We start from the raw sequence: 15544 nt of genomic DNA, 5'->3' as shown, positions 1-15544 counted from the left end.
GTAGAAACTCAAACAGTGGGATAAAATACAAAAGGAGCTCACAAAGGAAACTCAAGTGGTTTAAGGTACTCTTGGTCATTTTGAATATATGTGGATATGATTTGATTTAATACTGAAGTTTTTACAGTATGCACAATTACTGATAAACAAAAATAATAGTGAGGAGAGGAGAGACTTACTCTGGGCTTGAAGGCAATGAGTTTGAGGATCATTTCTACAGTGAAAACCCCAGTGAAGACCATGTTCAGGATGTCCATGGCATAGTTAAACAGATGAGACTGACCATGGTGCTAAAAAGAGACAGATACACAGACTAAACACATAAATATTATGAAACCAAAATGCATTTCAGGTGTATTTATATACTGCAGCTACAATCTGGATGACAGTCCTCATGCACACCATTTCAAAGGGCTGAATAAAGAGCTCTTACCTGAATGGCCAGACATAAGGTGTTAAGGATGATTAGGACAAACATGACATACTCGAAGCCAGTGGAGTTCACCACATACCAGAACTTGTACTGGTAGGGGTTTTTGGGAATGTAGCGCCGAAGAGGGCGAGCTTTAAGCGCGTACTCGACACACTGACGCTGCCGTGGTGTTGATGGTTAGTTGGGACAAAAAGAAGCAAAGACTCATAAACAAGTGCAATAAGTCAATTTATATGAAAGAAACAGGTGCTGTTTATTAGGATATTATTAGGATATATTCTAAAACCCTTTCTTCATGCTTGTTAAGTAATTATAAATTGATTGAGACTTTCCTACCTGATTCTTGTCCAGCTCACAGTTCTTGTACTCCTTTTCCCCTTGCTCCTGGAACGTAACAATGACAAAACCAACAAAGATGTTCATCATGAAGAAGGCAATGATGATGATGTAGATGATGAAGAAGATGGAGATCTCGATGCGGTAGTTGTAGATAGGGCCCATGTTCTCCCTGTTGGAGTCGATGGCCTTGTACAGCAGACTGTCGGGACACGCAAAACAGAGAGAAAGTCGAGATGATGTTATGAGGTCTTATCCACTGGCAATGAAGCGTTTTGTTTGGAAGAAAATAAATAATTGCTGTACATTAAATTCCGCCTCACACACAAAGCAGTACTTACGTGGGCCATCCCTCAAAGGTGGAGACAGTAAAAAGAGCCATCATGGCCATGAGGACGTTGTCAAAGTTGAATTCACTGTTATACCAGATCCTCTCCTTCACCATGGGCATCGCCGTGTCCCCATTGTTATAGAGTATATATGTACCCCTGGGATTTAAACAAAATGTTAACTATATATCCTGTATGCAGACTGTATATACAAGCAAAACACTGTTACAAAAACCAGAAAGAACTCACTTGCACTCATCTGGGCTGGACTTTGCATCATCTGTGCATCGATAAAATTTACCCTTTAAAAAACACAAACATAGTATCAGAGGTGCATGTTGTATAAGACCCCCAACCTCTGTCCATCTTTATGGTCGGGGAACCTGTTAATTTAGTGAGGCAGAAGGAGACCAGATTCAAATTATGTGTGGGCCTGTTCCCCCATCACAGCTCTTTGCTGTACCTTGAAAAGCTGCACTCCAATACATGCGAACATAAACTGCAGCAGAGTGGTGACGATCATGATGTTGCCAATGGTCCTGATGGCCACAAATACACATTGGACTACGTGCTGCAAAGCATAAAGTTACATTCTTATTAGAAATATGCAGCATTGTTTGCACAAATATTCAGATGGACAGCTAAACCCATACATGTAGACTGATAGAGATACTGTCATTCTAACCTTGAGTCCCTTAGCTCTGTTGATGGCCCTGAGCGGACGAAGAACTCGCAAAACACGGAGAATTTTCACCACTGAGATAGCAGAGGACCTGCAGGAGACAAAACACATACCAGTGAATAAAACTGACAGATTTTATGAACATGTTCAAACAGTAATATTAGAGATTTTGTCTCCTGAACATATTGTGATACTGGATGTTAATGTTCTAGTGGCCTAGCAACTTAACTGTGACAGTTAATAAAGGCACCGTGCTACCAAATCAAACACGCACGCACCCCCTTAAACCCACAACTTTTTTGTTGTTTTTTTGTTTTGTGGAGTTTAAAGAAACAAGATATAACAAATTAAATAAGCTGTTTTCACTTATGAACAATTTTGGAATTAAGGTTGGGCATCGCCGGAAGTTGTCCTTGCATGAGCTGCCACCACTGAAATATACCTGGTCACTCTCTCTCTGCAAATTTAGCGGCCAATAACCTGCACTCTTCTCAGCTGGACATTACACTGACTTTCTACTAGGGTACTGGCAGGATAAAGACCATTTAATGTCCAACCTGACTGAGTCAGACATTTGCATTTTCACATACAGTACCACTCTGCTGGCTAAGGTCTAGAAAGGTTCAGGGATGTAGTGCATGTACGAAAACAGCTTTAAAAGAGCATCAGTTGTGGAAGAGTGACAAAGCTACTAGAAGAACATCAAGCATAGTCAATATCTTAGGGCAAAAACAGAACATAGTTACTCAGTTTTTAATGATGATCATACTTACTGAATACCAAAGGACACCAGAGACACACCAACAACCAGCAGGTCTAATAGGTTAAAGTAGTTTCTACAGAATGCCCCTTTATGTAGGAATGCTCCAAATGCTGTCATCTGGACAAAGGAGAGAAAACTGTGAGCTGTAGAGAACAATTAGACATCAGCACTCAGAGAGGGTTTCAATCAAGGCAAAAATATGATTGAAAAACCATAATAACTATTTGCTATAGATGATCTGTTACTGTTGGTTGATATTGTAAGTATAACAAAAAAGCGTTGCTGATGTGCACACGTCTTTACACTTTCAATAAATCTGTATGTCAGGAATTAGTGTTCACATCAGCGACGCAAAACATAATCATATGCAGTTTCTGAGGGCTCGGCATTGAAGTTAATTGAAAGGTTTAACAAAAAAGCACTCAAGATTGGCAACTGATATTAATAGGTAAAAAGTATCAGTCGATATTTAAAACACCTTTAAAATGTGAAATGTCCGATGCATTCATGTGCAGTACTGCACACACACATATAGACAGTATATATAGGCTACATACATTAGGTACAGACACTGCAAAATGTTAGCACAGGACAAGGGGAGCGTTATAAAATCACATTCATTTCCTGTACAGATTAAGGCACAAAGTGAACCATAAACAAGACCCTTTATCTTCTGCTGGACTTTCAAGCTTAAGCCATGAAACAAGATTTCCCTGGTGCATACATGCAGCGAGCAGTGAGGTAAGGCAGAGGACTGATTTGTGCAAGTAGAAATGATAAAATGTTTCTGATTATTGTGGATTACTTCAAGCATATTATTTGGGGAAAAAAAACTGCCATAAAACGCTTAGTGTGCAGTCCTGATGTTAGTTGGAGTTCATCTATAGTCCAGAACAAACTTAACAAATGTATGTATATATGTCTATATGTATCCTATATCCTCCTTAACAAGTGGGCCAATCAGAACAAAGCTTTTTACACATTCAGCAATTATTAACATCTATTTTTAAAAAAAAAGATTTATAATAAATCGCTTATAAGTCTTTTGATTTCCATATTTATGTTAATTTCATCATCCTCCTGCGAATGCGATGTTACGTACATTTCACGTGTCACGTTCAGCGTACAAAAATTAACAGACACCAAAGTTTGAAGAATTAGAAATAACATCCTTAAATATCACAGACGGTAAAGCTGAAGACGTTTTTGATGACCATATATTATTCTGAGGTTAAGTATTTATAAGCAACCAAGTTTTTGTCAGCTGACTATATACAGTACAGCGGCATAACAAAGATATTCAGAATAGCTAAATTAATGAATCATACGCGTCTGTGCCATACAAGAGCAAAGCGAAAAAGCACCGAAGTCTTGACAACAACTGCCACAGAGCAGGTTTTTGCTAGTTCATGTAAAACATATCAGTTGTTGAAAATATGGGAATCTAATGTTTATTGTACTGACAAAGATTTTTTTTAAATCTGCTGACATGGTTTCAAAAACAATCATTTTGTAAAACTGTGAATCACGTACAAATTTTTGTAATCTTCTGAAAATCAAAAAATATGAAAAAAAAAAATTTAGGTAAAAATTTTAGGTAAAAATCCAAACAGGCAGTTATACTCTGGAGAGCCAAAGGTCTCGAGGATTGAAAGGGGGAGTAGGCCGTGATGGAAAAGTGACTGACAGACAAAAAAAGAAAAAAAATCTGACAAAAGGCATGAGCTCCACGCTGACATGTTGGCGCCGTGAGAACAAGACAAGCAGGTGGCCATTCTGACCAGAAACTATAGAGACAAAAATGATGAGAGGAAGAATGTGTGCAGCAAGCTTGGACATGGCGGGTTGTTGCTGGACAAACGCGACACTTTTAATTGTTTACCTTAATAAAGATCTCAAATGTAAACATACTAGTGAAGACATAGTCTGCATAGCCTAGGATCTGAGGAGGCAATCAGAGTGACATAAGCACGCAGGGTTACTAAAGCTCTACTCAGCACAGCACAACACAGCACGCAAAGGACATTTACCTTCAACAGGATCTCAACAGTAAAGATTGCGGTGAAAGCATAGTCAAAATAACCAAGTATCTGAAAAAGGCAATGCACAAGTTCAAGTCATTCCAGGATGACAGCACAGTGAGAGATCTATCAAACACTATTAGCTGTAAATATTGTCAAGGTTAAACACAGATGAAACAGAAACCCACGCCTCGTACAGCCAAGCTGCCGTATATTACATTTTAATTAATTAGCTAATCACTCTTAAAGGGATTTAGTGCAAAAGAAAATCTCATTTGTTAAGAAACAATGGCAGTCCTCTGAAATTCATCACATATAAGCATGTGATCTGTTGAAATATTACTGTAAATGAATCCAAATGAAGCTGGACTGTTTGTATCTTTAGTAGTGGAAGAAGCCATTTTGTGCCTGCAATCAGCACTGCTACAGAAACAGACTCTTTAAAACTCCTCCCAGTGACATACTGTGGATGCAAAGACATAGTGAAGCCTGCTGAACCTCTTACTAAGCATAACTATCTCCTTCTAAAGGCAGTACTGAAAATGTATGTAATCGCAGGTTATCAGCAGTCATGATGCAATCATGTGAAAAAGGAAGTTTTTATGGGTCTCCATGCACTCCTGTGAAAAACTAACTAAATGCACCTTTTCATTCAGTAACTTGTAGAACTATCTTTAACAGCAGTAACTTTAAGTACTCATTTTTTGTATGACTTCAGTCTCTCAAATTGCTGTGGAGTAATTTTGCTCCACTTTTCTTTGCATCACTGCTTCAGTTCATTGAGGTTTTGTTTGTGCAGAGTTCTCTTAAGGTCCCAAAACAGCTTTTAAATCAGGTTGAAGTTTGACTGGGCCATTGCAGCACCTTGATTGTTTTCTTTTTCAGTCATTCTGTTGTAGATTTGCTGCTGTGCTTGGGATCATTGTCCTGCTGCATGACCCCTGTTTGTCTGTTGATCTGTTTTATGGAGATGCTTACTGGTGCCAGTGGCCAGTTAATCAAGGACATTTGATTAGCAGCACCTGACTGCTACTTACCCATTTAATTCCTATAGAAGCAGCAAGAGTGCACTTAGTTTTTCACAGGATTGCAGAGAACATACATGACTGTATGTGATTTCAGACCCAACAATTCCTCAAATATAAGATATAATTTGGGTCTAACTACACTTAACATTTCAACTCCAGGACCGTACAAGTGAAACAGCTAAATCAAATCTACTAATACATAACTGAATGAATTACACCTGGATTTTCCTACTGTGACATGTGGAAAAAAAGGGCTGCAGTGAAACAGAGAAAGGTTTCCAGACTTGCTGGTTGTTTACATACGATATTGCGAGCAGAAAAGTTGCGTATGGGGTCTTCGGCAGCCAGCGAGACGGAGCTAAGCATGATGAAGACCAGGATGAGGTTGGTGAAGATCTGATGGTTGATCAGCTTATGGCAAAATACACGAAACCTACAAAAAGAGAGTAGAAAGCAGTAAAGAGAGGGACTGATTTAGTGGTAACAAATATTTCTGTCTCACAGAGCAGCTAGACTGGTTAATACTTCTAATATATACGAGGCTCACGGATTAGTGCTGCTGAAGATGAAGAAGGCGCTGCCTTCAGGGATCGGTGGAACCTTTTCTTTGATGGTGAGTTCAGAGAGCCGCTGAGGGCGAGGCCCAGAGGGGACATCTGGAAGGTCTTCATTGTCGGTACCATCATCGCACACTGGAAAATATAAACTTTTTAAGTATTAAAACAATACTTCTGGTGTAATCCTAGCCTGCAAATTTAGACTGAGTTCATGTCAACCTTACATCGTGTTAATTAGCATTGCTTTGTCATCTCTTCTTATTTTGTCAAATTTTTAAATTTACTCTCGTACCTTACAAAGAATTTTAGTTATGAGATCACTCAAGTCACTTAAAAATCACTAAAGCTAAACTGATGTGTAACTGTTTAAATCCTAACATACATATGAGACACCTAAAATAAATACTGGAGATTAGAAATCCTACATTCAATATAGTAACATGTCTGCTGCACAGATATACAGTGTTTATCTATTTGATCCTGATCAATAATCACAAAGCTGTGCCAACTGCTGTGTTGTGTTTGGTTTTAATGTTGTATTTTCCCATGATTCACTTTCCATGTAAGTCGGTCTTATCAATAAAGTTTTCGGGTTTTTTTTACTGTCTGTATTGTGTGTTGTCTTAATACAATATTAGGACTTTTTTTCTTTTCAATAGCATGCTGTATTTCTGATTCTTCTCCTTGTCCAGACTTCTAATCAATCACAGAAGCATAAAGTAGAAGAAACTACCGGATGACGCGATGATCAGCATTTGGATACTGTTCAGTTAAAACAAGTCACTTTACCTGGAGAGTCACTGGAAGGATACAACTCTTTGTTTTCCTCTTGCAAGCCCTCCAGCGGCACCTTCAGTTTTCAAGTTTGACAAGAATTTTAATAAAACCAAATAAATAGTGGTGCTATTCAGTGTATGAATTGCAATTTAATAGTTCAGTGTGAATCTTTTTTACCTTGGTCTCACCATCTTTGCCTTCTGCTATGTCACATTTCTTTTTATCAGCGCTTGCGTCCCTGTCGGGGACGGAAGAAACAAGGCGTGATTTACAAGGTAGGGGACCATTTCGCTGTTTTAAATGCCTGTGATAAAACATAAAAAACACAACCAGACATTCAAGTATGAAATATCATTAAGCTGTACTTGGCACTATTCCTCCTCTTCTTCGCCTCTTCCTCCTCTTTCTGTGCTGTGTTCAGGCTCTCTGCATCTGCCAGGTTGTCAACAGCAATGGCCAAGAAAACATTTAGCAGGATGTCTGATCGTTTGACTTAAAGAGAAAACAATGAAATCCACCCATTTAAAAACCCACCTGTACTTTTAGAGTGTGGGATATCATCAACTGGCTCAATATTAAATACAACTTTTTCACACATGCAAACATGCCGTTTTTGTGCGTGTGTGTTTTACGCGTGGTAAGTGTGTGGATGTGTGTGTGATTTTTGTGGCCAGTAGGATACAGTTTCCACAGATGAAGAGGATGATGAAGTAAATGCAGACCACCATTCCAGAGGAGGCAGGACCACCGTATGCCATGATACCATCATACATTACTGTGTTCCAATCTTCTCCTGTCAAGATCTGGTGCGCACAATGTAGAGCAGAGGACACAAAAATGATGGTCTGTTAGCCCAGACAGTTATTTAAAACGTTCCTGATTGTGTTATTCCAGACACTTAGTCAGTTCTAAATCAAACCAAACATGTACCTGGAAAACAGTGAGGAGGGCCTGGGGGAAGTTATCAAAAGTGCTTCTTTTAGTCACAGTTTCATCAAAGTTGAACTTCCCCCCAAAAAGCTGCATGCCAAGCAGGGAAAAGATAATGATGAAGAGGAAAAGCAGCAGCAACAGGGAGGCGATGGACTTCATGGAGTTGAGAAGAGAGGCCACCAGGTTACTGAGAGATGCCCAATGACTAGAGAAGAAACAAACATAACAAGTTAACAGAGGGATGCACAAACTCTCTGTGATGTAATAAGGGTTTGATTTGGAAAATATCAGTTAGAGAAAGCACAAAAAATATTTTTTGTATTTTTAACTATCATCAGGCATTATGTACAGTATGTCACTACACTCAACTAAGCTGCCTGGTATCACACATGTAGTCAGTTAACATGCGTATTAGGAACTAAGGAAGAAAGTGATGGAACAAAGATCCCCATCTGAACCCGTGAAGCATCGGATGTTCCTCCATTGGATCCCGCAGTTGGTTTAAAATAAGGGAAAGTAGGTGGTAAATTAAATAGATACATAGTGGTGCATAGTAATAGATCACATTCTGACAACAGTGAGGAAGTAGGTACAAATAACCACCTCCTCATTTTCTGAGCTCTACACATTTGACAACTTTTTCTGTACCAAATACAGCTGGGATAGGCGCCAGCCCACTGTCATTCTTAGTAGTGTTCGCGCCGATATTGCTCACCGTGTGACTTTGAAGATTCTAAGGAGGCGTACGCAGCGCAAAACGGAGATACCCAGTGGAGACATGATCGCCAGCTCCACCAGGATGGTCTCTACGATGCCTCCACACACCACAAAACAGTCAAAGCGGTTAAACAGGGATACAAAGTAGGCCTGCAGCCCCAAGCTGTACATCTTCACCAGCATCTCCAAGGTGAACAAGGCCAGAAGAACTTTGTTGGCAACATCTGGAGAACAAAGTGGACAAAGAAATGCTTTATATAAGAACAAGTTTGAATATACATTTTACAATAACATGGAACAAACAGCAAAATAGATACCCTGTACTTCAGTCAGCCAGTCTGGCTGGTTGTAGTGCTCAGAGGCGATGGTGAGCGTGTTGAGGAACACCAAGATGATGACAAGCCAATAAAAGGTCACCGATTTCACGGCTGCACGACACTTCCTGCGGCAAAAACGGTTCCATCGACGCCACTGACGACTGGAGACAATCAGTTTCACATGTTTTGGAATTTGTTTTATTTTTTTCTGATTTTGCCTTCCCATTGAACTGATGACAGGATTTTAATTCAATGCAACTTCACGTTTGGTGAAAAACAATGAAAACAGCTTCATTATGATTCCAGTGGTGGAGAAAAGGAGCAGATTTTTAGGTGCAGACACACAATGATGAAATCGGAAAGTGAAAAAACACAGATGGAAACGTCAGGGGTCTGAACAATTAAAATACGATGCCATAATCAACCATGCAAGATGAGCCTGGTCCAGTAAATGATGAAGAAAGCTACCATGCAGTCACACAACAGGGTACCAACCTGCACTTTGATTTAGTAATTTTTTGACTGCGGAGAATAAAAAATGAAGCAACTTTTAATTAAATGGAACAGCATGTGCAAATGTGGACTCTGAATCAAATGTCTGATTTCTAATATTACAGCCTGCTGCCAATTTCCTGACAGCCTAAGCTGTCAATAAAATACTTTACTGTGTAAAATATGCAGCACTTACCACAGCGGACCACAGCATGGTGATTTGTCGTCCTCTCCATTGTGATTGTCTGTGGTCACTGATTCTGTCTCGCTTGTGGGTATGCTCGCTGTCATATCACACACACACACACAAGTACACACACACATATTACAACATGTTAATGAAAGCATTTGGTAGATACGTTTTCTGTTATGTTATGACTGATTCTCTGATTAATACCCATGCATTTTGGTTTGGCTTGGCTCTCGGTTGATGAACTATCCTTAAAATTAAATATGATTTTTTTTTTTTAGCAGAAAAACAAAACTAGAATCAATTCTCTAATCAATGAAAAATCCATCATTACAGTGTAACAATAAACAATAATCTTGATTTCAGATTTTAACTTGTGATTATTAATATGGGGGTCTATTATTCTGCATTCTCTTATTTGGATTTGGAAAGCCAAGCCAAACCACCAGAAAAAAATATGAGACAGCAAAAACTGCAGGTGTCAGATAAGAATGCTGGAGCGACTGCTTCACAAAGTTTGACCCCTGGATCTTGGAGTTGCACAGTGTGAAACCAGCTGTAATGGTTGTGATCACTGCAAAAAGATGAAGCTTAAGGTCTCAGCATAGATCATGTTACAGTGAATATATGAGTCAAATTCAATTTGATAGATTAGCATTATTATTTATTAAAACATTTATCAACTGGAAGACCATTTTCCATGGTGAGGTTTGAAATACCACTGACTGCAGTGTCCAGGTGAAATATTTGATCTACAATTGAAAATGCATCAATTATTTTTGTCCAGGTCTGTCATGGGTATACACATAGTGTGTTGGAATTCACATATACTGTACATGCATAACATACTGTCTTCACAAATGAGGAACAAATGATGATAATGAGGATGAAATTATTATTGATAATGATGATGAGAAAAGTATGTGACAATTCTGGGTTTGTTAAAGCCATCATTAATAAATCATATGTTATAGTTTATTAAACTTTTTTTTACTATTAACAAACAATGAAATTATAATTATTAATATATACTAACTGGCTAATAATTGGTGTCTGCAATTATGTACAACAGTTACCTGGGTTGTTAGAGAACTGTTATATCTGGATGGTTATTGAATGCTAATGTGTATAATTCTTTGCAAATAAATCAAAGTAACAGTAACTGTTATAACATAAATAAAACAATACAGAAAAGTTAGTCATGAGATTAACTAAAAACACTGATGTTAGCTAAATATCCCTTACACTTACATGACACTACAATAAACATGAGCCAAAATTAATTTACCAGTCACATATTATAGCACATAATCCATCTTTGTGCAACAAAAAGCCAGGAGGCATTTAAATCTCAACTAATTTGAGGCAGCACCCTTTAAATTGTGTGTGTAACTGAAAGCTACGGCATATACTGGTAGCATTTCTTATTTGCAGTTCTGTATTTTTACAGTCATATATTTGTCATTTTAAGTGAGGCTTGTTAACGTTGTTGTTTTTACACTTAATAAAGTATGCATTGTGAATTTGGCTCACAGTCACATGCACCCACACACATATGTATGTAAAACAATGTTCAAGGTGGTGTGTGGGTGGTATTAGGAATATCAGTGTTACTAATTCTTCAATTTAAAAAAAAAAAAAAAAAAGCTAAATTTTCCATTAACTGCTCTGAAACAGGCACAGTGTTCTTTCATGATGACATTTTTTCCTTTCATGAGCAGTAAAGTTCAAAGTGCACGAGTCAATTATTTCACTTGAAGTTAGACTTTCCGTGCTGTTATGCTTTTGCGTCACTAGAATAAGTCGTAAGTCTTAAATGAATAAATGTGGTAATGATTAAAATGGTAAGGACCAGACGCTGACAAATGAAAGAAAGGGTGTTCAAAGTGCACACAAAGCATAAGCAAAGCACATGCAGGTGATGAACCGTCCTGGTGAAGGTGTGCAGGAATATTCAGACACTCGCGCTCATACACATTTACCCTGTGTCTCTGTGGACTGAGTGAACCAGCCAAACTTTCCTTTCTTCTTCTCAGTAAGGTCAGCCAGCGTGACCCCTTGGTGTTATCAACATGCAGATCATACAGCCAGACAGCAGAGGAAGCAGTGAGTCAGTACACAGCACAACAAGAGAGAGAGGAACGTACGGCAAGACACAGCTGCAATACAAGCTACTGGCACAGCTACCGTGTCCAGAAAAAGCTACCACAAATATACAGGACATTCACGAACTGTATCTGCAAGACTAACTACTACTACTAGACTAACTACCTTTTTTTAATGCATGAATTATCTATGGATTGTCCAACCATGGAAAAATTCATTCATTATATTTGTACTTGGGTCAAAGTTACAGTAAAATGATTAAATAATGAAGAATTCACAGTAATTTGTAGATGTGAAGCTATTAAAACATTTAGAAAGTAATATTATTAAGTAAAAAGTGCTGACATGAGAGTAAAAGTCAGAGCACATTTTGTTTACAAAGACTACTGTGATAACTGATAACTCTTTTTATTAGTTATTAATAATTTTTGTGATCATACAGCTATCACACTGACATATTTCAGCTTATATATGATATACTACCATTAGTATTAATGTCAGCAAATAAGACAATGCATGTATGTCAAAGACATTCGTTTTTAAATGTGTCATCATAACACTGTCCATCACTATAAGACGTCCTGCTTAGTACATGACAGAAAAGCAAATTATGCAAAATTAAACAGAAACAATAAAAATCCATGATCTGTTATCCTGCATGTCCTAACATCAGCTCTATGAATTCTGGACAGAGTAACTATATAATACACTGTAAGACTGGAAATTATTAACATGACTTGGGTAAGGAAACAGAAGATAGAAAGCAGAGAAGAGAACAACTGTCAGTAAAGAGAGGAAAAGATGAAGAAACAAAGGGAAGAGAAGCGGAAAACTGGGATTAATAGCAATCTAGAGGCAGTTTTTAGAAGGCACACAGACACTGCAAGGAAATAAAGTTAGTGTGTCATCTATAACATCGACAGCAAGCAACTACTGAGAACATAAAAACGGACAGGTACATACGCACTGATTGCTCTGTGAATGGTTACGAGGCGTTCTGGGTCAGATGTGTTTTCATGTCATTTACGCCCACATTTTTTTCCCTGCACGGTATCATTGCTAATCACACAGCCGAGCTCCAACATTTGTTTACAGAGTAACAGAAGACTTAGAGTGAATTCAACACATAATTTCAAATGATGGCCTTCTTGCTGTGAGGTGACAGAATCCCCGGGTCACCGTGCTATCCTGTGTTCATGCCAAATGTCAGAAAGACTATGATTAAAAACACAGAAAGAAAAGTTTAAGGAAGAAAAACACCAAAGAAAAGAACGGCTGCCCCGCCTCATAACGACGTTCAGTGCTGATTTTCATTTGCTCGCTGCTCACATTTTCTCTCTCTTCTCTCTTGTCTCACTCTGGCTCTCTGATGCAAAGATGGTGTGTCTACATGTTGATTTTCTGTTTCTAGATAGTTTCATCATAAATGTAAAATGCCCCCAAATCTCTCCTGTTCATCACCTTTGGACTGTTAGACTAACAACTCGCTCTGTTTATTCCACATATGGCAAAGGTCAAAAATCAGAACAAACCGTTCAGGCTGTTCATACAGGCTCTCATAGATGTCTTCTTTACTAAAACCTAATCATTATGCATGTACCGCTACACTAGCTGATGCTACTACTTTAGCTGAAACTGATGCTTTAGAAAAGCAAAATATCTTCCTGGACCTGTCTGTTTTGTTGTAATGCTGCAAGTAAATGTAACCAAATATAACCAGCACTGTGAAAATTTGTTGTATTTATTATAGAACTCTAATTAAATATGAAGCTGAATTATGCTATGGCAGCAGTCTATCTATAGTATGTTGCACTAGATCACATTAGCATTAATGAGAATCTCTGTTTATGACCCACAAAAACAGTGAAATTGCTACTATGGAGAATATGCTGCGTGTGAAGGCACATCAAAGAAAATTCTGACTACTCAATCTAACGAGTGTGAAAGTGTTACCGTTCCATGTGCAGTGCTGCACACAGACTGCACTGCTGCAGTCTTCTGCACTTGCACAGCGCAGAGGTGCAGGAGCTTCTGTTGTTCTGCTGATCTCAAAAACAGAATCAGTCCGCCAACATGACAAAGATGGGTGTTTATGACATCAGTTATACACAAATATGAGCATCAAGTCTAAATCTGAATGATGAGCGTGATAAAGTTTTGTGCCTGTAACAGTTATTCAATAATATTTATTATGGAGTAGACCAGTTCAACTGTCACTGGCTAGCTGGGTGGAGCCATAAATGGTGAAAACTTTTATAACTGAAAATATATGCAATGTAGGTGGTAATTCAGAGGTCTTGATTCACTACTGTAGTGAGTTCACACTAATTTTGTGGCGTGCAATATTAAAGAGTTTTAAGCCACATAATATATCTGAGTAAGATATTCATACTGTACATGCAAAGGCAAAAATGTAGGCATTTAATTGTGTCGGGGTGGAGGTGGATGCCAAGAAGCGTATTGTTGCAGAGCACATTACCATTTCAAACCCATGTTTTTTAATTCTAATTTTCTCCAATGAATTATGAGGCCATCACAGCTGAGCCATTCTGAGCCATGCCATGAATGACTGAGAGCAGCTGAAAATGCTGAGCAGTTTTAATCAATTTCTTGTGTGAAAATCTAATTATGTTCTACATCATATGTGTGCAGATTTGTAGAACGGGGGGTTTATGTTTATGTATTAGATTGCATTTAGGGGTGCCAAAAATCCTTTTCTGTAAATCATTCTGCATTTCAATGCATTTTTAAGTAAACTCTTAGATGCTTTAAGCAAGCCATGCACAGCTTCCTTATTCTAATTCAATCCTTAAGCCAACTGTCAACACAAACAAACAGTCAGATGCAGTCACCCCTTAGTTACTGTACTAATCAAATGGCAGGCCAGAAATGTATGTGGGGAAGCAGCTGTCTCAAAACAGCACAAGGAAGAAACATCATGTTCCCGCAATGAGCCGCAGCCGAGCTCATCAGAGGATCGTCAGTTAGATGCGTAACGGTTTGACTACCTCTCCTTCCTCTTGTTGCTGTTTTTGTGGCAAAGAAATGTGCAGCATTATCTCCGGGCAGAAGACGCTATAACTTTGGAACTCACAGTACTGTCTGCATTCATTGTTTGCCTGCTTTGGACAAGAGTAGGTAATCCAGGTAACTCACGGTTACGCTTGCCCTCCTCGTCTCCCTCCTCCTCGTTCTCAGGGTCGATGTCCTCTGCCTGGGTGATCCAGTCCAGGTAGCCCTTTAGGTCCTCTTCTAACTGCTGCTTCTCACGCAGCTTCTGGAAATCACCTCGAGCCTTGGCCTTCTCTCGCTCTTTGGAAAATTCTCTGGAGAGGGGAAAGCATAATGTCAAGCAACACACTGCACAGAATCACAACACTATTCTTCTCTTTTTTTCTGACTGACTGTCCTAACACTGCACTAAGAATGATAACTTAATAACCTTAATAACAAATTTCTCATAATTTCTTTGCATGCGCAGGGTTCAAACTTATTAAGTTAAGTATTCATGAGTGTTTCATGGTTTGGAATTCATTTGCAGCATCACATTTTTAATTTAATACCAAAGTGAGTAAAATACCATGTCCATTTTGTTAAAAGCACAAATCAAAACAGAAATGTAAAACATACCCGCTCAGCACACCCAAAACCAAGTTAAGAACAAAGAAGGATCCGAAGATGACAAGGCTGACAAAGTAGACCCACGGCAGCTCAAAGCCCATTGCATCATTCATCTACATTGAAAAACAAAGATAATAAGAAAATTAGTTGAATTAACTACTTCTCCAAATTAGAAAAGTCATTACTATATCAAATAACCTGCAGACATGGTAATGGTACTCTTTAGTTTTAATCCAGTAAAC

At 38.5% G+C, this 15544-nt stretch overlaps 1 protein-coding gene across 1 annotated transcript in view; it reads right to left on the bottom strand.

Moving 5' to 3' along the window:
* The window catches only part of cacna1db (calcium channel, voltage-dependent, L type, alpha 1D subunit, b), an 82480-nt gene that overhangs the window by 19449 nt on the left and 47487 nt on the right, over positions 1-15544 (bottom strand). Inside the window, exons 8-30 of the mRNA XM_030733042.1 lie at positions 15312-15415; positions 14838-15007; positions 11558-11632; positions 9582-9669; positions 9389-9415; positions 8894-9054; positions 8575-8800; positions 7857-8064; positions 7609-7729; positions 7292-7406; positions 7104-7164; positions 6939-6999; positions 6140-6284; positions 5896-6025; positions 4574-4633; positions 2554-2660; positions 1784-1871; positions 1562-1669; positions 1348-1400; positions 1111-1257; positions 770-971; positions 434-592; positions 180-290 (exon numbers count right to left, since the gene is read on the bottom strand). Coding sequence (XP_030588902.1) covers positions 180-290; positions 434-592; positions 770-971; positions 1111-1257; positions 1348-1400; positions 1562-1669; positions 1784-1871; positions 2554-2660; positions 4574-4633; positions 5896-6025; positions 6140-6284; positions 6939-6999; positions 7104-7164; positions 7292-7406; positions 7609-7729; positions 7857-8064; positions 8575-8800; positions 8894-9054; positions 9389-9415; positions 9582-9669; positions 11558-11632; positions 14838-15007; positions 15312-15415 — 2727 coding nt within the window. The remainder of the gene's footprint in view (positions 1-179; positions 291-433; positions 593-769; positions 972-1110; positions 1258-1347; positions 1401-1561; positions 1670-1783; positions 1872-2553; positions 2661-4573; positions 4634-5895; positions 6026-6139; positions 6285-6938; positions 7000-7103; positions 7165-7291; positions 7407-7608; positions 7730-7856; positions 8065-8574; positions 8801-8893; positions 9055-9388; positions 9416-9581; positions 9670-11557; positions 11633-14837; positions 15008-15311; positions 15416-15544) is intronic.

The sequence above is a fragment of the Archocentrus centrarchus genome, chromosome 7 (assembly GCF_007364275.1).
Source record: "Archocentrus centrarchus isolate MPI-CPG fArcCen1 chromosome 7, fArcCen1, whole genome shotgun sequence".
NCBI classification, from domain to species: domain Eukaryota; kingdom Metazoa; phylum Chordata; class Actinopteri; order Cichliformes; family Cichlidae; genus Archocentrus; species Archocentrus centrarchus.
This window is presented reverse-complemented; position numbering and strand designations above follow the sequence as displayed.